The sequence below is a fragment of the Fundulus heteroclitus genome, chromosome 23, assembly GCF_011125445.2.
Source record: "Fundulus heteroclitus isolate FHET01 chromosome 23, MU-UCD_Fhet_4.1, whole genome shotgun sequence".
NCBI lineage: Eukaryota > Metazoa > Chordata > Actinopteri > Cyprinodontiformes > Fundulidae > Fundulus > Fundulus heteroclitus.
In genome coordinates this window covers 16,967,651-16,994,432 of record NC_046383.1, presented here as the reverse complement: position 1 = coordinate 16,994,432, position 26,782 = coordinate 16,967,651, and the positions used below count along the sequence as shown (strand labels likewise).

General features: G+C 43.4%; 1 protein-coding gene across 1 annotated transcript; it reads left to right on the top strand.

Moving 5' to 3' along the window:
• Positions 1-927: 927 nt before the first annotated feature.
• On the top strand, positions 928-26,152 carry f8 (coagulation factor VIII, procoagulant component). Its single transcript, XM_036127523.1, has 27 exons — positions 928-1,088; positions 1,228-1,328; positions 2,025-2,147; positions 4,575-4,787; positions 4,876-5,058; positions 5,167-5,270; positions 7,084-7,204; positions 7,328-7,595; positions 7,683-7,848; positions 7,941-8,028; positions 9,054-9,271; positions 9,373-9,517; positions 9,628-9,837; positions 11,670-12,307; positions 12,383-12,519; positions 13,457-13,622; positions 14,220-14,450; positions 14,531-14,759; positions 14,847-15,029; positions 16,902-17,018; positions 18,438-18,509; positions 18,692-18,777; positions 18,866-19,018; positions 19,116-19,260; positions 19,373-19,521; positions 23,086-23,268; positions 25,533-26,152. Exons 1-27 carry the CDS (start codon positions 928-930, stop codon positions 25,725-25,727), a joined length of 4,785 nt encoding a protein of 1,594 aa, XP_035983416.1. The 3' UTR covers positions 25,728-26,152.
• The last annotated feature ends 630 nt before the right edge of the window (positions 26,153-26,782 follow it).

Here is a 26,782-nt window from a genome sequence, read left to right as displayed (position 1 = left end):
TGTTCCATAATAAATGCCTTGATGTGACTTTTCTGCTGATTAAACCACAAGTGAAAAACTATGTTTTTTTCTTCTTGTAGTCTGAATCCTTGTTTAGTGTAGAATAAAGGTTTGTCAAATGAACGTACAATAATGGAATCCAGGTTGACCCAGTCTATGTACTGCAGTTTGCACACCTGAAATAGCCTACTATCTATCTATCTATCTATCTATCTATCTATCTATCTATCTATCTATCTATCTATCTATCTATCTATCTATCTATCTATCTATCTATCTATCTATCTATCTATCTATCTATCTATCTATCTATCTATCTATATGAGAGAGAGAAAGATGCAGTATTTTATTTACCTTTGGTAAAATTGGTATAAACTCGTTTTGATGTTGCTTTATGTTTATTGTAGCTTCTCTTTTTACTGCCTGATTTCTACGATGTTCGTGAAGAAAAACATATATCGGCTAGAACTTGAACTTTTGCTAAATATGCTCCCTCCTAACGTAGGCCTATGTTTGAAAATGTTATAGATGTACTTCATGAACAGATAAATAGGTTCACGTTTCATTTATTAAAGCTCTATTTTATATATATATATATATATATATATATATATATATATATATACAATGCCAGTCTTTCAGATCGTTTATGAACAATTTATTTCCATGATCTGTCATAGGCTGTTTTATCATGACGTCTCCAAGTAACGGTCCAGTTTAGGAAAACCAATGTGACGTCATAAAAGCATGTGTACCACCCCCCACGTGCTCCGCTCTCCCGCCACTCTCTGCTTGACCTTCCTCCTCCTCCTCCTCCTCCCCCTCCTCCGTTAAATATGTGAGCCCAGAGGTGGCGCAGCAGAGCCCGGCCACTGTTGGACACCGGGACGCTGAGAAGTGGAGCTGACAGGTGCGCACACAGAGAGGATGAGGACACTGTTGCTGCTGCTGCCCCTGCTGCCGCTCCTCCTCCGCTGCTCCGCTGAGGAGGTGCAGCAGCCCGCTGTCAGGGAGTACTTCATAGCCGCGGTGGAGATCGGCTGGGACTACATCCACCTGGACGATCGGGACAGCGCGTCCGCGCAAAGGTGAACATGTGCTCCACTTCTGTTCACACATTGGTGCTTTAAACCTGCTGCCAGTTTCATCTGGCAGCAGGAGAAAATGGTGGGAATTTGATCATAAGCTTGTTTTATTAATAACTCGTCGTTAATAATCTCTCCTCAGAGGACGCTCCAAAGCCATTCCTCAGAAATACATCAAGGCTGTCTACAGGGAGTACACGGATGCTGCGTTCACTGTCCCCAGACCAAGACCAGCCTGGACAGGTGGGCCCCTGGGTCCTTTTTCTTAAATCACAACACATTTTAATTCATATTAACTCATTGATGGCAATAGATTTGTAACATTGTGAATGAATGAATGAATTAATGAATAAATGAATGTATGTGGCCAGTGGTGCCTCACTCATATAATTAGAAAATAGAAATTTAATTTAGAAGTTTAATCCTTTTAGGATTTTTTGAAAATAATAAAAATAGTCTGTAGGTAAGGGGGGATTTAAAAAGGGACATTATAAAAAAGACAAAAAGAAAGCATTTTGATAAGTAATATTTGATAAATAATATATATAATATTATTCTTATTATAATAATAGTTAATAAAACAGTAAATAATTTATCAAATAAACAAATGGTGCAACCCATCAAATTGTTCTCTTTCACCTCTATTGCATTCGATAATAATAATAATAATAATAATAATAATAATAATAATAATAATAATAATAATAATAATAATAATAATAATAATAATAGTTATTATAACGATAATAATAATAATAATAATAATAATAATAATAATAATAATAATATTAAGAAGAATAAGATTCTGGTCCCCATATTGCACCTCTGAATTTATTATAGTAACTTTACCTTCTCACAGAAATAACATTGCATCAGATCCATTTGAAAACGTTAAAATGATGGCGTCCCATGTCTGAGCACCGTGTCGTGTGACCGCAGGTATTCAGGGCCCGGTGATTGTGGCCCAGGCTGGAGATAGAGTGGTGGTCCACTTCAAAAACCTGGCGTCTCAGCCCTACAGCATCAGCCCTGTGGGGATCACCTACTCGAAGCAGTCTGAAGGTAAGCCCTCCAGCGTATTTTTATTTATCTATTTCCCCTGAAAGCTTCTGAAACCTGTGCAACGCATTAACTGCACCAGTGTTTTACCACCGCAACACAAGTTAAAACATTAGTGGGCAGCATTCCCCATCTCCTCTGTCCAATAATGAGCCACAGCTTGACTCAGATTGTTGACTCATGGTAAGGTCTAAGCGCCCGTGCCGCAGCGCAGATGAGAAAATGGAAAAAGTTGACAGAAATAGCTGCCTGCTCGCTGTTTCTGTGAGTTACATTTCGTTTCCACGTGGGATTGTTTAATGTCTTTGTGAGTCACCACAGGGGTCTCACCTTTTCAGGGAAATTTGACATTCCAAATCAATTTTTGGAGACAAGACTAACATGAAACTGGCTTTTTTTTTACATGTAATGTCAAGGGACAGTGAGAAGTGCTTATAGTGGAAAGGAACCCCGACAGAAAAGCCTCCCTTTTCTCAAGAACTGACAGAGAACAACGGTCACCACTATCTCATGCGTGCAGACCTCGTGGATGGGTAGCGGGAGCCAAACGGCTCGTCTCTCTGGCTCTTTCTGAGAATCTTGCGGCCACATGTGGCGGCTCGCGGCTAATCCCGTCCACAGACGGCACCGGATTAGGTTGTAACGCTGCTAAACATGCCGGACCGTCACTTCCTGCAAACGGGGCAGATTCCCGCTAACCGCTTTTATAATCTCAAAAGCCGCTTTTGTCACGTCCAGGGATTAACCTTCGCCGAAAGCGTCCGGGGCCTCCGTGTTTTTCACACACCGTATCACGTTACAGCCAGGAAACGTATCACAATTTGTCTGGATTTTATGGGACACTCTAAAACGCTTAACGTGAAAAAGCTTAACGTGGCTTAAGGTAGAAAAACAACGAGGAAATCATCACCAAATTTCTCATGGCCATATCTTGTCATGAAGACTTAAGCCTGTCAAAAAATATAAACCGAAACCCAATGATTATAGAAGATATCTCACATTAACGTTTTCTTCTTCATTGGCGCCTATGGCGAGAAAAAGGCTTTATGTGGTTTCATGTACCTAATCAACGATCAATGATCACCAAATTTCTCTTTCATATTGCTCCTAATAAGCACATAAAACTGACAAAATGTCAAACCCAAAGTCCAATTATTATGGACGTTATCTAACATTAAGCGTTTCTGCTTCATTGAGGCCTATTGAAAGGAAAAAGCTTAACGCAATTCAATGCACCTAAACACCGCTCAGTGATCACCAAATTTATCTCATATATTGCTCCTCATAAGCACATGAAACTATCAAAAAAATCGAAACCAAAGTCCAATTATTATGTAAGTTATCTGACATTAAGCGTTGCTGCTTCATTGAGGCTTATATTAAAAGAAAAAAGCTTAACGTGATTCAATGTACTTAAACAACGCTCAGTGATCACCAAATTTCTCTCATATATTGCTCCTCATAACCCCTTAAAACTGTCAAGAAATCGAACCCAAAGTCCAATTATTATGGACGTTATTTGACATTAAGTATTTCATAGGCCTAGAGGCTGGCTATATGAAAGCAGAAACGCTTAATGTTAGATAACATCCATAATAATTGGACTTTGGGTTTGACATTTTGTCAGTTTTATGTGCTTATTAGGAGCAATATGAAAGAGAAAATTGGTGATCATTGATCGTTGATTAGGTACATTAAGCCACGTTAAGCTTTTTCACGTTAAGCTTTTTCACGTTAAGCGTTTTAGAATGTCCCCGTTTCGGTAAATCAATTCAATTCAATTAAATTCAATTCAATTTTATTTATATAGCGCCAAATCATGAAACATGTCATCTCAAGGAACTTTACAAAATCAAGTTCAATCATATTATACAGATTGGGTCAGATTATACAGATTGGTCAAAAATGTCCTATATAAGGAAACCAGTTGATTGCATCAAAGTCCCGACAAGCAGCATTCACTCCTGAAGAAGCGTAGAGCTACAGGGAGAGTCATCTGCATTGTCCATGGCTTTGCTGCAATCCCTCATACTGAGCAAGCATGAAGCGACAGTGGAAAGGAAAACTCCCCTTTAACGGGAAGGAAAAACCTCCAACAGAACCGGGCTCAGTATGAACGGTCATCTGCCTCGACCGACTGGGGTTACAGAAGACAGAGCAGAGACACAACAAGAGAGACATAAAAGCACAGAAGCACACATTGATCTAGTAATCTGTTCTACATTAGATCATGGGGAGGAAAGGACGTGTTTTGGTGTCCATTTGTCTGATTAAAGCCTTCGCCATGAGTCACTGCTTCCAAAGAACTTTAATTACTCTCGAACATTTCATTTTATTTTTTCCTTATCTTGCATTCAGTAGCAGTCCCTGTTTGCTTTGATCCACGTGGAGAGCTGAAATGACACATCCTGTATTACCCGCTTCTTCCAGGAGCTGGCTACGATGACTCCACGGCAGGTCAGGAGAAGGAGGATGACGCCGTCCCGCCCGGCGGCTACTACGAGTACGTCTGGGACATCAGCCCCAAGGACGGCCCAACCGCCAGCGACCCTGACTGCCTCACATACTCGTACTCCTCCCAGGTGGACGCGGTCCGGGACATGAACTCCGGACTCCTCGGCGCCCTGCTCATCTGCAAACCAAGTCAGTCAGACTCAGAAACACGAAACGCCGTAACCACTGCTGACCCACGTCGAGGTTAAATCCAGCATGACCATGGCGCTTTTCTCAGGTGCCTTCACGGAGGACGGCCAGAGGCAGTTCCAGGCCTTCGTCCTGCTGTTCGCCGTGTTTGACGAGAGCAAAAGCTGGTACGGCGAGGTGGGGGAGAGGGCGAGCAGGGAGAGGTTCAGGAGAAGCGACGGCAGGAAGGAATACCACACCATCAACGGATACGTCAACTCCACTTTACCTGGTAAAAAAAAAAAAAAAAAAAAAAAAAAGATGGTCGCAGCATGAACGCCTGCAGCACGAATCACTCTGCGTCCAGCGGCTTCAGCTTTCTGTCTCTGTCCATTTCCAGGTTTAACCATGTGCCAGGGCCATAACCCGGTGTCTTGGCACATGATCGGGTTAGGCACTACGCCAGAGATCCACTCCATTCGCTTCCAGGATCACACGCTGCAGGTAAACAGAGAGTCTAGATCTCCTTCTGGCTTCTCGGTCTATCAGTTCAGTTATCAGGATGACCTTTATCTGCCAGATTGTGTCTGTTTGCCTGAAAAACGTAACGGCATGTTCCCCGCCTGCACACACCAAGTAGGAAAACTGTTGCTTAGTGCAGCTTTTTTTTTTTTTTTTTTTTTCTACTGAGAGCTTGTAAATTAGAAAAAAAAAACTTCAAGGAAGATGCTTTAGATGCAGGATGAAGCCATGAATGGTTTTACGGTCTAATCTGTGCAAAAGTGCCAAAGGTAAACCTCGTCCTTCTTGGCTGGCACATCTGTTAAGAGCAGAGTTATGTGATGCATTGTGTTGTTAATAAACGGAGCCAGTTAGATGCTTTATTATGTACAAAATGGTGCAAAGATTAAAAAAAAAAAATGACAGTTCAATATCCATATCTACACATCTATATCTATATAAAAACGCAGAAAGCTTGTCATTTCAACTGTAAATTTGAGGTTACAATAATTGCCAACTGCTGCAGTCACTTTTTACACCTAGCATTTTACAAAGCATGGCAGATTTTAGGAATCTTTTGTGTGGCGTATTGAATTGAGAAGCCCAGATCAGATTGTTTTGCCCAATGCTGATTTATGATTTTCTTTGAGGTCTCATCACATTTTTATAAAGAATGTTACAGTTCTTTGGACGAGGGAAGACTTTTGAATCCAGCAGAAAGTGAAATAATTAGAAGACCCATCTACAATAATGCATCAGATGCTGATTCCCTGTTTTCTCGGCTGGTTTTTCTTAAACCCAACGCGCAGTGAAGTACATTCTGTTTGTTCATTTACGGACAGGAAGCTGCGGGAGTTCTTATTCTTGATGCATTTAATGAAACGAAAGACAAACTGCGTTTTCGGTGTTTTACTTAACAACCAGAGTTCAGGTCAGAACCGATTTAAGGAAGTTTGGCCAACACTGACCTCTAGATGATTGAGTGATGCGTCTCTAATGTTAAAATGCACTGAGTCATTGTTAACCTGCTGCGCACCAGTCAGAGGTCAGGCTCTTTTTGGATATGGGGGAGTCTTACTTCCTCGATGTCTTTTATTATGAGTAATTACAGGACGGCGTGGGAGAGAAATGGACAGATCTGAGCTTTGTCAGCAGTAATCTGGGCGCAGCTCTGCTCCGTCATGCACCGTGAAGGAAAGAGTTAGATCAAAGATACAAGGAGCAAATCTGGCCTGCAGGAACAGGCGGATCGAAATGTTTGTTCTCTCATGGAGTCACATTGCTAAATAGAACCACCCTTATTATAAAACCAGCGTCAGGTCCAACGCAAGAAATTTCTCACTTGTTAACCGGGGCTTAATTTTTTTAGTAAACAGAACCACAAACATCCAAGGCAAATTAAGTTTATTTATAAAGCACTTCTCAGTAACAAGATGATTCAAACGGGAATCCAGCAGCTTTTTCTCAGAAGTGGCTTGGGCGTTGAAATTATTTTGGCCTGCAAAGTGATTTCAACTTGATGATTTTGGCTCTCGTGGGAAAAGGTTTGGACGCCTTTGGCTTAAAAAGTGTTTACAAAGTAACTGTGTAGCATCTTATCAGATATTTCATCCTAAAGGTTAGCTGAGTCGTCCAATATCTTGTATATATATATATATATATATATATATATATATATATATATATATATATATATATATATATATATATATATATATATATATATATATATATATGAATGATGACTCATATAGAATCATTTGTATTGGGAAATGTGTTAAATCCATGCTGTTTTTTTTTGTTTTTTTATCTCCAGGTACTGACCCATCGTAAGGTCACAGTGGAAGTGACTCCGATGACATTCATCACGGCAGAAATGAGACCTTCAACTATTGGCCAATTCCTCATCAGCTGTCAGATCCATGCTCATCGCTATGGTAAAAAAAAAAAAAAAAAATTTAAAAAATAAAATCCAAACAGTGCAGCAATAATCATCTTATTAAAATATTATCCGAACTTCTCAACTTTGGAATAACCACCTCTGTGATTATGCCTCACAGACGGCATGAATGCGTTGTTCAGGGTGGAGAAATGCCCCGATCCCGTCACCAAGGAACTGCGAAACGTCAAACACGGCGGCCAAGACGGCGAGGAGGGCAGCGAGGAAGACTTCGATCACACGTCGTACAACACCATTCAAATTCTGCCCAAGCAGCAACAGCTGCAAGCCAGATCCAGCGGAGGACAGCGTTCCAACACCAGGCTCCATTTTATTGCTGCTGAGGAAGTCTCCTGGAACTACGCCCCCCACCTGAAACCCACAGACAGGTGAGGAAGAGAATGTGGAAACAGTCAGGAAAGAAGTTAATGTTCGGAAGGCAAACCATCTGTTTCACTTCTTTCTCCTTTTCTCAGTGAACTACAGTCCAGGTATCTGCCTGCATCTCCTCACCACCTCGGCTACACGTATAAAAAGGTTGTGTACGTGGAATACACGGACGGATCCTTCACGAAGAGGAAAAACCCCACACAGACCTTGCTGGGTCCTATTCTGAAGGGAATGGTCAACCAAGAGATCCACGTGAGTGATTTGAGCGTCTGGGGAGGGCTCGCTAACACGCTGCTGGGTTTGGGATTCCTTCTGTTTATCCGCTGTTGGTTGATTCTTTCCAGGTTTTTTTTCGAAACTTAGCCAGTCGTCCTTTCAATATCTACCCCAACGGCCTTACCAAGATCCGTCTGCTGCATAGCCCCATGAATGGTAAGCCTGACACCTAAAAAAAAACAAAACAAAAAAAAGGCGCATTCACTGTGATTGTGGAGAGTAAAAAAACAAAAAAAAAAAAAGATTTCCTCAGGCGGTGGTTGTCCGCTCACTTCTGATGCAAGTTGGTTTTAGCAGTGATGCAACAGGGCACAGGAGGATGTGCGAATCTGCTGCAATGACCATAGTATTCATAGTCTTTGAACCTTTTCACATTTTGCTAATAACACCCACAGACCTGATGGGATTTACTGGGATTTTATGCCACACGGCAACATATACTGGTGTATTTTTGTGAAGAAAAAATCATTCATGGGGTTCGACATTTTTCACAAAAATAAAATCTAAAAAGCGTCACCTTCATTTGTGTCCGCCTCCTCTGAGTCAAAAATTCGCAGAACCACCATATAGGGTATATCTGTCAGTTTTGTAAATCTAGAGACTGAATTCCCAAGTCCTGCCATGGATTCTCGGTTGGATTGAGGTCTCAAAATGTTTTTAACCATCTAGCTCACCCAGACGTCCCTCTGAGGTGTTTAAATCTTGGGAAATAGCTTTATAATGTACATACATATCTGGTGACGTTTGATGGCAGTTGGTAAGACTACTAGATTTAATTTAGTGGTATTAGAATAAATGGGTCTTGAATAAAAAAGCACGCAACACTTTTCAGATTTTTTATTAAAAATTGGGGTTTTTTTGGAGGGGAAAACTATGTATTATTTTCCTCCCACTTAATACTGTGTGTTACTTCCTGTTTGCCTGTCTCATAGAATCCCAAGAAAATGCATTGTGAATGTAATTTGACAAAATGTGGACAAGCTCAAGGAGCAGGAATCTCAATAAAAAGGCATTGTAGACTAAACAGCACAATAAAATGAACAAATATCGTCTATATTGTAAGCAAAGCCCCAGATAAATAGAAAAACACTGCAAATGAGTTACTAATGAAACCCTAACTGGCGGCGTTATTCTCCATCTTCACCGTCTCCATCCCAATCCTCTCAAATCTCTTTAAACAGCTGCTGTGAATGACCTGCGCTCGCTGGGAGTGCCCCCCAACAAGACGTTAGTCTACACTTGGACGCTAACCCCGGACGACGGGCCCTTGGAGGGGGACCCCAAGTGTCTGACCCAGCTGTATCAGAGCACCATCTCCCCAGAGCAGGACCTGGCCTCTGGCTTGGTGGGGACCCTGCTCATCTGCAAGTACAAAGCTATTGACACCCGAGGAAATCTGGTGAGGTGATCGACGGAAGCTTCAGGGATATACCATCCTTAGTGAGGACAATTGGATGTAACGATTTCTTTTTTTTTTTTTTGACTGCTCATTCCTCGCAGCGGGGCCCCGACGAGAATCTGAGTCTGATCTTTGCGGTGTTTGACGAGAACAGGAGTTGGTACTTTAGGGAAAACATGCAGAGGTCACTTCAGAGCTCCTACAACGACACGGACCCTGAGTTCTACGAGTCCAACGTCATCTATAGTGAGTTCGCCACGCCCACGCTCGTCTTTACATTTCCTCTCCCACCTTTTTTAGCAGACAGTGTGAATAAAAAAGACCACGTGCTTTGAATGTCCCTCCTCCTCCTCCAGGCATAAACGGCGTCATGTTCAGCAGGCGTCAGTTCGCGGTGTGTCCGACGGACGTCCCCTTCTGGCACGTGGCCCACGTGGGAACCAGGAGCGAGTTCCTCTCCGTCTATTTCACCGGGAACCTGTTTCAGTACCAAGGCCTCTACCAGTCTGTTCTCACCCTCTTCCCCATGACGGCCTTAATCGTACCCATGGAGACCGAGGTGACCGGTGAGGGCAAAAGATCGCATTCACACCCGGTTCCTGACACGAACACGTTGGCTCGTTGCGAAACAAGTCAATTGCGGGTTGATTTTTCATCGTGGTAATAAGTGGGTGGACGGAGATTCTAGTTTGGTTGGTGAGGCATGAAGGCGTGGCATCTCAGGTCCATTCAGGTGCATCTCAGCACCAACGCTGGGTTTCTAAATATGTTACATTTCACAAAGCATGGGGATCGAAACAACAGATTTAGGTAGCGAGGAGTAATTTTTGGTGCTTAAAAAAGGTTTTAGTACCACTTCAACTTTTACACTTTGTCAAGTTACGAACACGAACGTCAACGTATTTGTTTGGGCTTGTAGGCGACGGACCAGAACAAAGTGGCACGTAACTGGGAAGAAGAAATCTTCAGCAAATCAAAAGCCTAAAAGCGGGGCGCGCATTTCTATGCAGCCCCCAGAGTCCATAGTTTGCAGAACGGCTGCTGTTAACACAGCTTTGCACATGCAGAGAAGGAACATGTTGCGGAATTAGAGCTTAAGTTAAGTTGGATGGAGACCCTCTGTCTGAAGATTAGTATTCAAGTCGTGCCACAGGTTCGCAATCACATTTAGGTTTGGACTTTGACTAGGCCATTCTATCATAGAGCATCAACATGGTTTGTTCTATCGACCAAAATTATCAATACAAAAGCGCACAGAGGCCACAAAGTTTATTTAGTTTTCATTAAGAACACAAACAGTGGTAAGTAACGTTTTATTATTTTTCTATGCTCAACAACGAATTAAATATGCAATATGAAACCAGTAAAGTAGCCTGGATTCTAGTAGGGAAGGCATCTGTAAATCTTTGTAGATCTGCACCATAAAAAGGGTCACCAATGGGCGCCTCCGCCTCTTCCCATTTGAGCAAACCTTGCTGGATGGGGCCCCATTTACTGTGGTATTACAATTATTTTTTTAAATGGGTTCAAGGATAAATACTATGTCAGGAACCTGACATTTTGCATTTTAAGAATATTTTAATTTGTCGCTGAAACTCTTTAAGTGCTTACACACCCTTAACTCTTTAAGATTCATATCAGCCGTCTGTGCTGGCGGGGCAAACATCCCTGCTTAAGCAAACCTTCCCTACGGCAGCATGGGGCGTTCAGGATGACGCTGAGTTAGTTTTCCAATGCATTAATCATGTTGCACGTGGGCCCAAATTTTAATTTTGGTTAAATCTAAACACAACACCCTCCTCCACATGTTTATGTCCTCCTTTGTTTTTTGCAAACTAAAAAAAAAAAAACTCTTATTTGCCTGCTGTCGGTGGTCAGTTGGCCCGGTGGCGCCGATTCTATGGCAGCCCCGCTCTGTCCGCCTGCACCAGGGCAGCTGTGGCTACAGTGTGCTTTACCGCTGTCTGCATGTGAATGAATGGATGAATGCGTGAGAGACTGAATATGGTGTAAAGAGTTTTGAGTTCCTCAGGACCTAAAAAAGCTATTTACCATTTATGGCTTCCTTTTAACAGAGACATTTCTCTTTCCCCTCTTCCATAAAAGCCTGATTTATGGGGTACACAACTAATGGCTGTCCTGTTGACAAATTCTCCCACCTGAGCTGTGGATCTCTGCAGCTTTCAAGAGTTTTTAATAAACCTCTTAGTATCTCTATTAGTGATAATCATCCCTCCTTTCCTTCCACTTCACAATTAGGAGCCACATTGTACAGGTCTTTTACCTAAAATCTCGTAAAACTCGGTAAACTAGTGGCTGAAAAGTGAGATAATCGGGGGGGGAGTTTAAAAGGCACCAATACCGTTGCATGGCACTAAACCATAACTCTCTTTTGCAGGTGAGTGGGAGATCAGTGCCTTTGACAGCAAGCTCAAGAGCCGGGGAATGAGCATCCGTTACACCGTCCGTGCCTGCAACGACAATCCGCTGGTCGACTCTGACAAGGATGAGGACATCTCTCCTTATTTTGACAACATTGACCAGCCGAGGGGCTTGAGACATCAGAACGGCACCGTGTTGGTGCGGGTGTGCAGCAACGCCGTCGGCCAAAACGTGACTTCGGCCAAAGACGCGGGTGCCCTGTGTCAGCTGAGGCGAGTGCCGGCGGCGTCAGTGAAACGGGAACAAGTTCCCATAGACGCAGGGATCCCGTTGGACGTCCTGGAGAAGGTAGCGAGAGATGGGAGCTGGAGAGCTGCTGAAAACCAGACGGAGGCAGGAGAAAAGCGAGGCGGGAGGCGGAAACGAGAGGCGGGTGGGAACTGGACGGAGAGCAACGACGTCTCACTAAGTGCCGAAGCACCGGCGAGACAAACGGCCTCGTCTGAAGACCTGACCTCCCCGGAGGAGGACATGGGAGGAAACTACGTCTATGAGGGTCTTTCAGATGATCTGTTGGACGTTGACTACAACCTCACCGATGACAACACAACAGAGGTCAATCTGTCCCTCGAGTATGACGACTACAACAGCGAGGTACGAGTGCTTAGTGCCCGTCTTATTCAGGAGAACATCCCAACATCCGCTTTAACGGTTTAACCGCTTCAACAGGGGAACGGATCATCGGAAACATTCGTTTCAGTTAACCCACGCTCTGGAGAAACCAGACCGCGTCACTACTACATCGCTGCAGAGGAAATCACCTGGGATTATGGCATCAAAAGGCCATATCAGCTCATTAAACCCAGGTGGGAATAATAGCCATTTTATGCAGGAAAATACGGGTGTTGGTTAGCAGCTTTAATAATTAAATTCCATTTGTATTGTTATAGCCTTTTTTCTAGTTGCCTGTTTCGTCGATTTGTGATAATTTTGAATCTGTCTCCTGAAATGTCTCATGCCTTCATGTTGAGTTGACATTATTACGAGTGATTACGACTCCCATTTTGATCATTTCCATCTTCTTTTGGTTATTTTATACCTAGCTGTCTTTCTATGTCTCATGATAAATAGAACAAATGTATGAGAGAAATACTTGCTCACCTTCCTTTACATACATATGAGCTTGAGTGACATCCCGTTCTTTATCTTCCACTTGAGTTTCCACTCTTTTGAGAAGTCTTGGACCAGGTTTAGGTGTGTTTTTACGGGAGTTTCTGACCACTCAGAAGTGCATCTGTGAGGTCAGACACTGATGTTGGGGTAAAAGGCCTGGGCTGCAGTCTTGTCTCTAATTCATCCCAAAGCTGTTCTGTCATGCTGAGGTCAGAACTTCACAGAAAATGTATACATCCGTTTTTTTGCAAGGGTTTTATGTTTTTCACCACCTTAAAACCTAAAGGTAGGAATAAAATGGGTAGTTCTTTAAACATGAAGAGTTCCTATAGCAGATATTTGTCAAAAACTATAATTTACCTTTTAAAAAAAGTTAATGCAACATTATCGGCTTTAAGTGGTGTTTATTTAGGTGGATGTGGGGGCGAAAATGTCTCTTTGGATTGTAAAGGTTGTAGACCTCCTGGTTTAGAGTCAGTCAAAGTCTAGACCTGAATTCAGAGAGGAATCTGTCGCTGCGGATCTTAAAAATGCGGTTCCCAGGCTCTTGCCTCTGGATCTAAACAGAAATAATGCATCGTCTAACTCGTTAAAACAGCAGCGCTTACTCCTCGATTTTCCTCCAATCAGAGAGATGCGTCGGGGGATGAGGAAGTTCCTGCCCGAATATAAGAAGGTGGTGTATCGCGCTTACATGGATAAGGATTTCCAGCAGCCCCTCCAAAGAGGAGAGCTTGAGGAACACCTGGGAATCTTGGGACCTGTTATCAGAACTGAAGTTAATGATCTCCTCACGGTGAGTTTCGCCTCCCAGAAAGAAAGAAGCACAAGAAAAGTGTCTCCTGTTCCTCTCTATCCTGTTTCTCTGTGATAAGTAGTGTTGTGCCGATGCCATTTTTTGGCCCCGATACCGATACCCGATACCTGGCTGTGCAGTAACGGCCGATACCGATACCGATACCATACCGATACCATTACTTTGAAATTTGTGTGTGTGTATATATGAAGAAAAGCATACTACTTGGATGTAAAATAATTGCTATCATGGCTTTGTCAAGCTGCTACCTTATTAAAGCAGGAAAAAGACTAATACAAAGTGAATCCAGTAGAACTAGTGAGTGTCGGGAGAGAGAAGGCTGTGTTCAAGTGACATATAAACATCAAAATGGTATCTGTGACCTATTTGTTGGTACTTGCCGATACCGATACCACCATTTTAGTGCGGTATCGGCGCCCCGGCCGATACTGGTATTGGTATCGGTGCAACACTAGTGATAAGTTTCGGTTCAGTCTGGATGTAGCCAAGTAAATGCATTATTTCTGTTAACGACAAAAGTATAAATACCGCAGATTGTGAAGGAAAAGCTAACGTGTCTTTCCGTGTCTGACTCAGGTGATCTTTAAGAACAAGGCAAAGAGACCCTACTCCTTTCATCTTCACGGTGTGTATGACCGAAACCAGCATGTTGGCGCCGCACAGGGCAGCTCGCCCTCTGGTGTTCCCGGAGAACCAGTTCCTCCAGGAGAGTCCCGCAGTTACAGCTGGAAAATAATCAAGAAACAAGGACCCTCTGATCCTGAGTTCAACTGCAAGACTGGAGCTTACTACTCCACCGTGGACAAGGTCTGCTGCTGTCTCACCTCCACGCTCACAAACGCATTCATGCAGCAAACATCCTCACTTCATTCCTTTATGCCATCTAGGAGAGGGACCTTCACTCCGGTCTGATTGGTCCACTCGTGGTCTGTAAGTCTGGCACCCTGCAGAATCAGCCCAACTCGCCGCTAGACATGCAGGACTTCTCCCTGCTCTTCCACACCTTTGACGAAACTAAAAGCTGGTACCACGAGGAGAACCTGCAGAAGTACTGCACTCCTCCCTGTCAGGCCAACACAGAGGATCCCTGGTACCACATCAGCAACAAGTTTGCAGGTGATTGCGGTTCTGCCGTCGCTCGCTCCTGCTGTTTGTTGCGTGTAGATGTGTCCACTAACAGAAGCGGCGCGTGTTTCTCCTCAGCAATAAACGGTTATGTGGCCGAGACCCTTCCCGGTTTGATCGTGGCCCAGCATCAGCCAGTGAGGTGGCACCTTCTCAACGTTGGAGGCGACACAGAGTACCACGCCGTGCACTTCCACGGTTTGCCTTTCACTGTCCAGGCTAAACAAGAACACCGTATGGGCGTCTTCAACCTTTTTCCTGGTAAAATACTCCCTCATTTATACGTTTTAAGGAGGCAGACTTACTTGTAGTCTTAATAAGATCAATAGTGGTACAGCCTTTGAAGGTTTTATGAAGTGTTTCTCTTTGGACTTTGGTATCTTTTTAATGCTATGAATATTTTTAAACATATGACTCCTACCAGAAGTGTTTTTCTGGCCTGTCGCCTCAGGCTGCACAGTGGAGAGGTTGTCGGCACTGTTGCCCTGCAGCAAGAAGTTGCCAGGGTTTTAATCCCAAATTTTTTTTTATGTTTTATGTGGAGTTTGCATGTTCTCCCTGTGCATGCATGGGTTCTCTCTGGGTACTCCAGCTTCTTCCCGCGGTCCACTAACATGACTGTTAGGTTAATTGCTCTCTCTAAATTGCCCTTAGGTCTGAGTGTGTGTGTCTGAGTGTGTGCACCGGCCTCCACTACCCGGTACAGATTAAGATTAGTGGGTATAGATGGATGGATGCGTCACATAAAATAAAATTGTATTTCACAAAATCACTTTTTACTATGCAGTGTTTAATAAAACTAACATATAGCTGCAAAAGCCTGAATAAATAAGTTAAAACATTAGTTTAAAAAATAATACTTAATAAATGATAACAACATTTGATTCACAATCTCATGTTGGCAAAGATGCAGTAATTCATCCTGGGCTTGTTTTTTTTTTCACATCCCTGGATCGTTACCAGGGGTGTGTAAGCAGATCAGAGCCACTGTGCGCTTCCAGCAGATCTTATCATCCTGATGTGATTTTGTCCTTTTTACACAGTGAATCCATAAAAAGAGGTTAAAAAATAAAACAACTGAACTTCTATTCTGAAGCTGAAGACGTTTTCGCTTCACATCCAGGAAGCTTTCTCAACCCAAGCTTTATGGACCTGCTGGCGAGGCCTGGTTAGAGCTCAGATGAGGCCTCGCCCCGTTGTCTCTTGATCAGACGGCACAGGAAGCAGGTGCTCTGAGACTTAGACTTAGACTTAGACTTAGACTTTCTTTATTGTCATTTTGTAGCACAGAGTGCATACAGAACGAAATTTCGTTTTTTCATACAGCTCAGAAAGATTGCAGTAACTCTACAGGATACCTTGCAGTGAATTTACAGTACAGGATAAGAAAAATGCAGTGGTAAATCACAGTCAAATACAGCCTTCTCCACCTCTGTGTTATTGACGGCCAGTTCTTCTCAAATCTGCAGCGATCTCTTTGGTCTTAGTGGTATACAGGGTCAGATCGTATGGTGTTCACTGGGCTTCCATTGTTGCACCTATTTTCTGTGAGCCGAATCATCATTGTTTGTGATGAGCCCGGCAACAGTTGTGTCATCAGGGAACTTCATGCCAAGGTTTCCGGTTGAGCTCCCTGAGCAGTTATCTGTCAGCAGTGTGGAAGGTCAGGGACCGGACACACAGCCCTGTGGTGCCCCTGTGCTTACTGCCGTTGTTTGACGTCGCCCACTCTTTCTGCCATAAATCAACCAGCGTACTCCTAGACGCAAACCCAAGAGCAGCAGCTTTTATATAAGCTGTTTTAGTAACGATGTATTCAATGCTGAGATACAAATAAACCGAAGTCTGACAAAAAGACCCATTAATCTGAAAATTAAGACTAATTATGGTGCACAGTGATGTATTTCTATTTTTATTATCTATTAGACAATATAAACACCTGCATAAACCATAGATGACGGTAACAGATGTTAGCATTACTAATATCCTGTGCGATTAAATGATTTTACTCTACGCCAATTAATGGATTTTTTTTAATCAATAAACAGTATTATATTCAATAAATACCAAAGAGGTTTTCCGTCTGTGTAACGTATTCCTAGCTCACTCGTTGATCTGCTCTCATTCCTGAAGGTGTTTATGGGACGGTGGAGATGAAACCCCCCACGGTCGGGACATGGCTGGTGGAGTGCACCATAGGAGACTACCAGCTGGCTGGCATGAGGGCCAAACTCTTGGTCTATGATCCACGTAGGTGCACACACATCGACTCTTATGAGCAGACCCAGAAGAAGGGAATGGGGGCTCGGACACAATGCTGTTTGTGGGTCTAGGTTGAGATGGATTGTGGGACATGCTTATATATAAGTTAAACTCCCTAAATCTAATGAGACACAAAAATGACAGTAACTCAAGCATCCTTGAGGATTTTTTTTTTTTGCCATTTATTTCACCTCTTCTAGTCCTTAATATTTTTATCTGAATTTATATACAATTTGATCATATTAGTGTTCCTTATTGGTTTTTATATAGTATTTATGTACTTTATAATGTTGCTGGCTTAGAGGTACAGCACTTTGTGCCGTCTCTTCATCTACCCGCCTTGTTTAACTTCCTTTGATTGCCCTACTGATGTTTTTTATATCAGCCTTTTTCTATTTATTTTTTATCCCTTCTACTTTGCATGTTTATCTTCCTTTTCCTTTTTTTAGATTTTAACCTCCTTGTTTTCACTTTTATCTTATTTGTTGTTGGTTTCTAATCTTTCCCTCGAGAAATCCCCACAATTAATGCAGCCAAAGGGCACCACTGTATTTGGATAGTGGTGCTAGAAATAATTCACCTGTCCTCAGTGTGGTTCCAATACATTTTTATTTTTATAAATTGCTCTGAACGAAGATGAAGCTTAACATTAATATACATAGAGTCCTGCTTAAATGTCTGGCTATGTTGTGAGTAACACAATCACGGAGAGGACGGCTGACTTGACAGTCGTCCAGCAGATAGTCATAGACACTTACACAATGATGGTAAGTGACAAAAGGTCGTTGCTAAAGAAGCTTGTTGCTCCAAAAGAGCTCTGCTGAGGCTATTAATGGAAAGTTGAGTAAAACGAAAAATGTGTGCATACACAACAGACATAAGCACGGCATTAAGAAAAATTTCGAATTTATTCAGATGCACCTGTTTATAAGGACAGCCTCTTAAGACCAGCCCCCCCACCCTTTTGTGAATTTTTGCTCAAAATATGCTTAAATCTAATCACACTTTATTCAGCAATCACAAACTCCATTTAAATAATCGTGGTTTAATCTTAGATCATCTGTGGATAGCTATTTTTAACAAAAATAATGAGCCTAGAAACAAAGAAGGTTCAATTCCTCCCCTAGAACTGGGGCTGCTGGGTTTAAGAGGTTATGGATGAGATACACACAAACATCACAGATACTCTGTTTCATCTCAATGTTTGAATCACGTCAGAGGTTTTCAATAATGTCCACACTAAAGCCCTCTCAGTGCTTAGAGTAATATGTAGCGTTTCATCAGTTGTAAATTGGCTAAGGCTCAGAAAGACGTTTAAAAACTGAAATTGAGACGGCATGTGTTTTTATATTTTAGGAACACCAACATACTTTACTGAAACTTTTTCTTCCATCTTCTGATAAACAGGATGTGTTTTACCTCTGGGGATGAAATCGGGGCGTATCGAAGACTCCCAGATTACCGCATCTGATCACAGTGGTAAGAACGTCTGGGTTTTTTTTTTGTTTGTTTTTTTCATTTACTGGCAACAGGGCAGTATCACAGGAATAATTACCACAACACTAAGCCCCTCTTAAAGGAAAGGCTTCAGCTTTGAGAATTGCAAACATCTGGAAATTACAGACGGTGAGATGGAAATATGTTCGTGTTTCTGTTTCCAGGTTACTGGGAGCCGAGGCTGGCGAGGCTCGATATGGTTGGTTATTACAACGCCTGGATGGGAAAGGGCACCAAACCATGGCTGCAGGTGAGACCTTCTGAGAGCTTAGAGCCAAAAAAAACGGCCAGCAATAATGTCCTCCTAACGTTAGGTCTAAAGTCACGTCTGTGTTCAGGTTGATCTTCTGAGGCCCACCCTGCTGCATGGTATACAGACGCAGGGGGTGAGCTCAAAGCTGAGGGACTACTACACCGCCATCTTTCAAGTCTCTTACAGCCTTGACCAGACGACTTGGACCACCTACAGAGGGAACGGCTCCAGCCCCCATGTGTGTACACGGACCTGCAGACAGTACATTATAGGCTGCGTGATAATCCTCGTGGTCCCTTTTAGTCTGAGCGCGTCTCTGTGTGGCTGTGTTGCAGAGGTTTCGTGGCAACCTGGACAGCTCCAAGGTAAAGGACAACAGCTTCTCCCCACCCATCGTGGCTCGCTACGTGAGGATTCACCCACACAGGAACAAGCAGAAACCCGCTCTGCGGCTGGAGCTGCTGGGATGTGACCTCAACAGTGAGTTGCACCATAAGGAATCCCAACTTTTTCTACCAGCATGTGGCGAGTCTGGAAAAGTGACCCGGTGTGTGTGTTTTGTGTGTGTGTGTGTGTGTGTGCGTGCGACCAGGCTGCTCTCTGCCCCTGGGACTTGAGAGGGGGCTGATTCCCGACAGCAGCTTCAGCGCCTCGTCCTCTCATTGGTCCCTCCTGCGCAGCTGGAGCCCCAGCCTCGCACGCCTGCACCAGAGCGGCGGAGCCAACGCCTGGAGGCCAAAGGTGTGTTCGCCTTCTCCTCCACATCCAGCGCCTTGCAAAAACAATCGTATCTCTTAAACTTTAGCGTTTATTTTTGTCACGGTGCAACCACAAACTCTGATGTGATTTATTAGGATTTATGTGAGGAAAAAAGAAAACATTGCAACAGTTAAAGTTAAAGAAAAACAGGCAAATAGTTTTCTAATTGTTTAAAGGTTTTAAACTTTTCCTTAATGTCATTTCGCTGTAATTACAACCGTGAGCCTCTAGTGGCACGTCTCTAGCAGCTTTGTACATCTAAAGATCACATTTGTTCCCCGTTCCTCTTTGCCAAATAGCTTCAGTTATTAATTAAATAGCATGGAGAGTAGAGCTGGGTATAGGAGGGATTACGCATGAACAACAATTTGCAAAGGTTGTCACAGATGGGAAGCACTTGGGTTTAGGTCTGGGCTTTGATGAGGCCGTTCTGAAACGTAAGTTTGTTTGGCTCTACACCAGGGTTCTCACCAGGCGCTGCCCTGCAGCTTTTAGGTGTAACGCTTCTCCGGCACACCTGAGTCTAAAGGCAGGATTTACCTCCTCAGCTTGTCATCAACTTCAGCACAGGCCTGGTAATGAGCCGTTTCTTGTATTCAGATGTTTCGGAACATGGATACATCTAAAAGTTTCGGGGCGTTGGCAATCGAGGACTCAAGCTGATACTGGAGTTGAAGAAAAGAATGTCCCAAATGCACTATTTGTTCTCATATATACCAGAGAATATATTATTTTAGCTGGAACAAGATTATTCTGAAGAAGAGCTATCGAGGGACAATCTCTCAATTCCAGTGCCGGGTATCTGGAAATCAGGGGGAAATCAACCAGTCTAAAGAAAATGTTTAAATACCGGGATATTCTTGAGCAAAACCTCATTCAGTCTGTCAGTAATCTGAGACCGGGACGGAGGTTCAGCTTCCAGCGGGACAATGACCCGAAGCGGACTGCTAAAGCCACACTCAGGTGGTTTCAGGAAAAACATTTCAATGTGTTGGAATGGCCTAGTCAAAGTCCACACCTCGATCCGATTGAGAAGCAGTGACTTGAAGCAGTTAGACTTGAAGCTGTTCACAACTGAGAGCCATCCAACCTGAAGGAGCTTCCACAGCTTTTGCCTTGAAGAACAGAAGAAAAATACCGATGGCAAAATGTGGCGAACTGCCAGCTGTGATTGCTCCAAAAAGAGACTCTGTCGTTAGGGAGGAGGGGGTGAATAGTTACGCACGCTGAAGGGTTCTCTTATTTTGTCCTCTTTGTTGTTTGCTTCACACTAAAAACAAATACACAGTGAGGGTTGTGGGCATGTTCTGTTCGTGAAAAAGGTGCAAACTGTCAAACAATCCACTTAAACTCCAGCGTGTGAGGCAACAATACGTGGCAAATGCCAAAGGGAGGGGGGGGGGGGGGTGAATACTTTTGTACCCAGACTCGTTTCAGGAAAGAAAAGAAACATTGGCTCATTTCTGTGCGCTCAGTGCCATTGGTGTCCGTCGGGTGAAGAACCAGCGAAGCTCACAAAGGGACCATTAACCTTTCTCCCGCTGGCTCTGCCATTATCATGCTTGGCTCCAGGTTCTCCTTCCTCCCCTCTTCAGCTTATCGTTCTAACACTCTCCAGAACCGAACTGCAGACGTGTGACCCGTCCTCGTGGCTGATTGCGGAGCCGCGGCACATGTTTGCCCGGTGCGCCGGAGAACAACAGAGGTCACCTACCCGTCACCAGCAGAGGCTGTGATTGTTCTGGGTTGACTGCAAACGCCTCAGCGAATGGCGCGATGTCGCAATAAAACCGAAAGAATTTCAAGAACGGCGAATTAAGGAACTGAGTGTTGCCCACAAACTTGTCTCCACAGCAAGAGCCGTGGGATAATTCATGCTTGTCTATTTTTATCGTTTGTTTTGGATTTCATAACACATGTTTTATGAGGTTTAATGATGGTAAATGAGTGATATCACTCACCAGGAAACGTTGAGAGAACATATGTACAGTATTGTTGTTGGTGTGGTTCTGGAGTTTTATTTTGTTATGTAAATGGTGAGACAAAGTTTTTTTCTTCTGGTTTTGAATGATCAAACTAAATTCAAAGATAACAAAGATAAAATACAAATTTTTTTCTAAAAAGAGTCTTTCCTTTATTATTAGACATACCAATCTTAACCAATCTGGACCTGTGTAAAAAATAATTGTTTGTGCCACGCCGGGCAACAGCTGCCGTCAAATGTTCGCCATAACACGCAACGAGGCGTTTACATCTCATTTGAGGAGTTTTGGCCGACTTTCTTATGCAGATTTTCCCGTCCAGCCACATTGGAGGCTTTTCCAACATGTTCGAGGTAATTTAATTACATCTCAATCAGATGTACGTCCTGAAGGCCGCACCGACACCTTCACCTTGTTTTATGGATCTATCAGCCAGTGGACATGCTACGGTGCTTTTGATCATAGTTCTGCTGCATATAACCTGGGAGCGTTTACGTTAACAATCTCAAACCAATGTCCAGATAGCCTTTTCTCCTTAGAGCATCTATTATTTCAGGTCACCCAGAGCCTGAAGCACCTTCACGCTAACAACCCCCCCCCCCCCCCCCATGTTTGTCTGCCTGTTCTGAAATGCTGTTAGTTTTACCCCAGAGCTCCACTTTAGTCCCATCCTCTAGATATTTTTTGTCCGATTGCTTTCTTATTGTTGAATCTGGAAGTCTGATCCTGACTGAGATAAGTGAGGCCTGCAGAGTAGTTTGGACAGTCTGGCAACTCCAGGGAAGACCCAAAATCTTTGAGATAACTTTGTAAGCGGTTCCACACTGACAGACGTCAGTGGCTCTCTTTCTCATCCATCCATCCATCCATCCATCCATCCATCCATCCATCCATCCATTTATCCATTTTCTTCCACTTGGGGGCAACAGATCCCCAACATCCCTGTACCCAGCAGCATCCTCCAGCTGATTCTAGGGCACATCGATGCATTCCCAGGGCCAGATGGGATACAGAGTCCCTCCAGGGAGTTCTGGGTCTTCCCCAGGGTCTCCTCCCAGTGGGACGCACACAGAAAACCCCCAAAGGGAGGCCACCAATGGGTCTTTCCTGATCAGATGCCCAAACCACCTCAACTGGCTCATTTCGATGCAGAGAAGCAGCAGCTCTGTTTCTCATCTGTTCTTGAATTTCTCCTAACTTGGGGCCCGGTCTGCTGCTTTTTAGACATCTTTCAGCCTGCTTCACGATGTCATACAGGGTCCCATGTGATCCTAGAGATTTCCTGATTCTACTGGTCTGGCCTGGTTTGAACTTAATCTGTTCATAATCACAGTCAGTTCACAAATTAACAAACAGGGAGATTGTACTTGTACATTGCTCTGGTACCAACAAAGAAAATGATCAGTTTGGGTATCACTTAGCCAATAAAATCTGTAAAAGGGGCAAGTATGTTTCACTGTGCTGTATACGTACCAAAAAAAAAAAAAAGATTTGTCAGTGATTTCTAGCTCAGTGTATTTCTTTCTAACGTCTAAAGATCCTTCTGCTGTCTCGTCTGCCTCAGAACAACAACCCGCACGAGTGGCTGCAGGTGGATTTGGGGAAGGTCAAACGGATCACGGGAATCGTCACCCAGGGCGCTCGCTCTATGCTGACCCAGATGATGGTGACGGAGTTCTCGGTCACGTTCAGTCAGGACGGCCATTCCTGGAGCAGCGTGCTGGAGGAGAGCTCTCAGAGAGAAACGGTATGCCGAAAGAATTCACAGGTGGTTTTCATTTCCAGCCAGGCCAGCGACGAAGCCGCCCGGCGGACTCCAGCCTCCGCTCTGTTATTCATTCAGTCTGTCGGTGAATCAGAGCTTTGACCCGGTCCCAAAGCTTCCTTCAGGAAGCTGACTCAACCCATCAGAGTCTTACAGTGACACGCTGTGCACTAAGTGCTAGAATGAGTCTTGGAAAACATTGATCTGTATCTAGGGGTTGCTTGCAACAAGAGAAATACTGTATATTTCTGCACAATGTGGCCTTCGGGATTAATTTAGTAAACGGCGTCTCTTAAAAGTATTCACACCACACAATTTGTCACTTTACAAGCAGAAACTTTATGGATTTTTTTTATACTTTATTATGTTGTTCAAAGGTTTTTAACAGTTGAATAAGTAACAGACAATACAAATGATGGCAACGGGAAAACAAAAACAGAGAACGAACTCGGGTATAAAAGAGGTGTCAAATATACAATAAAATGTAAAAAATGTATAAGAATAAATGAGGACAAGCGCCACAAAATTGCCTTTTATCAAATATCATCCCTTAACATGGGGTAGGTGGTCCATTTCTCCCAGAGGGCATCACCCTTCTGTTTATGAAAGCCTTAGTAAAAAGGTCAAGCGCTCCATGGACTGAATGTTTTTCACTATGATAAGCCACTGGTTTATATTTGGGGGGTCTGTGGTAAACCATCACCCCTGTAAATTAAAAATTTAAGAAGATATTTATCTGCTTTAGACAGGTTTGAATCCAAATTACCAAAGTAAAACAAAATACATGTAAATGTTACATCAAAGCCTGGTATTTCCACTCGATGAACGTCTTCCCAGTATGATTCTTTATGTATCTTATTGGCATTTTAAGTGACAGACAAACAGAAAGTAGCGAATAAATGTGGAGTTTATACATGGTTTAAAGTTATTTTACCAATTAAAACAAATTTGCCAAGCATGGAGTAGTGTTCAGTCCATCATCTGAAACTGGATAGAGTATAGAACGAATGCAGAAATTCAAAGCTGAAACAGGAGAATCTGTCCACGGGAAAACTGTTGGTCGTGCACTAAACCTTTCTCTCCTGCATGAAAGAGGGCCAGAGGAGGCCATTATTGAAAGAAAACGTGAAGAAATCCTGATGGAAGGTTAAACAAGTCATGTAAGGGAAACCGCAGACACGTGGAAGAAGATGCTCTGGTCAGATGACGCTATAATTGAACATTTTGTTCAACGTGCATAATGCTACATATGGTGGAAAACCAACACTTCGCATCGGTGTGTACACGACGCTCCCACTGTGAAACATGGTTGTGGTAGAATCATGCTGTGGGCTTGCTTTTCTTAAGCTAAATACAGGCCAGTCCTAGAAGAAAACCTTATGAGAAGAAGCAAAAGACTTGAGACTAGGATGATGGTTCCCCTTCCAGCTGAACACCCAGCCAGACAGCGGCTTAGGATGTACACGGATAACATGACACACGGACACGACAGTGTTTTTTTTTTTTTTTTTGTTGTTAATAAACATTAAAGTGTGCAAAAATAGTCTTAGGTCCTGATAAGATTTGTACCCAAGTACAAGAAGTCTGATATCAGCAAAGCTGGCAGAGAGCCTTCCATTGAAGCTGTCCTTCACTGACAGACTGCTGCCTCTTGGTGCACTAAAGGACGTTATCACAGATCTTTCCTCCCACTTTATAACCACCGCTGCTCCCAACAGACCCACTAAGTTGTTAAAACCCCTGCTGTTAAATGTGCCGTATTTTCCATTGATTTTCATTCATTTGTGGTCTGTCACTGTTTTTCATGCAGTTATACCGGCACATTTTGTACACTTCTGAGTCGCCCTACTCAGGCAGACATTTCAATAAATGCACAGTATTTTTTTATTTTTTGCTGTGGAGCTGACTCTTAACTGCTGCTGATATATCTGACTGTCCTCGCTGTGGGACATTAAAAGTTTATTCGAAGTCTACTCAAAAAGATTTGTCCCAGTTGTTGCAAAGACAGCTGATAGAAAGTATTGGCCCCAGGGGACCGAATACCAAAGCTTTTCAGATTATTATTTTTTTTATTTAAAAAGAAAGTCAAAAGCCATCTATCATGCTGCTTGTGTTTGTGAGATGAAGAAAATGTACGAAGCTCCAAGAGATGCGGGTGCTTTTCTGAGGAACTGTATGCACGGACATGATAAATGCCATCTTTCTGGGCCGTTTCCTGACTCCTTCCTCTTCCCTTTCCTCATCAGATCTTCACAGGCAACAGCGATCCAGACGAGGAAGCGTTCGCAGTTTTCCAGCCTCCCCTGTTCGCCCGCTACCTCCGCGTCCATCCACGGGGCTGGGTCAACGACATCGCCCTCCGCCTGGAGGTGCTGGGCTGCGACACGCAGCAGGGGGTCGGACCCCCCCGCACGAGCAAACCGGCCACCGCTTCTCACTAGCATATTTAACTAGACCCGTGGTTTTTTTTTTGTTGTTTTTTGTTTTTCTGTATGGTATGCTGGAGAATGAGATATGTAGCGCCCAGTTAAGTTACGCCTGAAGCTGTTTTCTCTGTAGCCGGAACGTTGTTTACATTTTAACCTGTTTGATTTTTTGCCACTGTGATGTTTGAGGAAGGACACAGCTAAGTTAAGTTTATATAGAAATAAGTTTATTTTGGGAAGCTCGACTTTCTTTTATTATTATTATTATTTTTTTTTATTTTTTATTTTTTGGGCACAACATGGCTGTGCTAACCACCGTTTGAATGTAAGCAGGTGTACATATTTCAGACTTAGATTGCTGTTAACTGTTTGACTAGTTGTATATCAATGGAAAAGCTGTATTTTGATGCTTTATTTGACATAATAAACTATGAATTTGATAAGAGTTTAGTTGTCATCTGTTCGATAACACCAAGCTCCGGGCATAAACATAAAAAGACGTATCCATATTTTTTTTTTTTTCTTCCTGCCAGAATTTATTTTTCTGTTTCAAAGTGTCTTGACACCAGAACAATCCTGAAGTGTTGATTTTTCTTATCCACCTCTACCAGGCCCTCCTGGCAGAAACAGTGGGACGGTTTGCGCTCCAGCATTGTTCTAATAAAAGTTAATCTACGCAGTCCCGTTGCGCAGAGGAAGTACAAGTTTGTCCGCAGGCAAAACAACTGGGTCGGAGGGAGCTGGAGGGATCAGCGGTGGATGTGGGAGAGCGTTTGTACCAGAAGTCCTGGCCAAAATGCATCACCTCATTATCAGTCAGGAAGTTTCCAGGCAGGCAGGCGGGAGGTGTTGTGTTTAGTTTGGAGGGTCGGAGCAGACAGGGCAAGGGATGTGGCAGCGGCACATTGTGGCTGGCGCTTTATCTCGCTGGAAACACTGACCCTGCTCTCAAAAAAATAATAATAACAAGAGCCGCATCCGTGTTCATCAGCACGACGCGCAATGGTTGAGACACAAGATGGAAAGCAGGTGAGTCGGAGGGAAGCAGACCCAAAGATGTGACTCTTCGC

Bases quoted from the DNA above. Each gene is read 5' to 3' on its own strand.
- f8 (XM_036127523.1), top strand. From the start codon at position 928: ATGAGGACACTGTTGCTGCTGCTGCCCCTGCTGCCGCTCCTCCTCCGC. The intron at 5,059-5,166 runs GTAAAAAAAAAA...GTCCATTTCCAG, and splicing joins CGTCAACTCCACTTTACCTG to GTTTAACCATGTGCCAGGGC. The intron at 8,029-9,053 runs GTAAGCCTGACA...CTCTTTAAACAG, and splicing joins GCTGCATAGCCCCATGAATG to CTGCTGTGAATGACCTGCGC.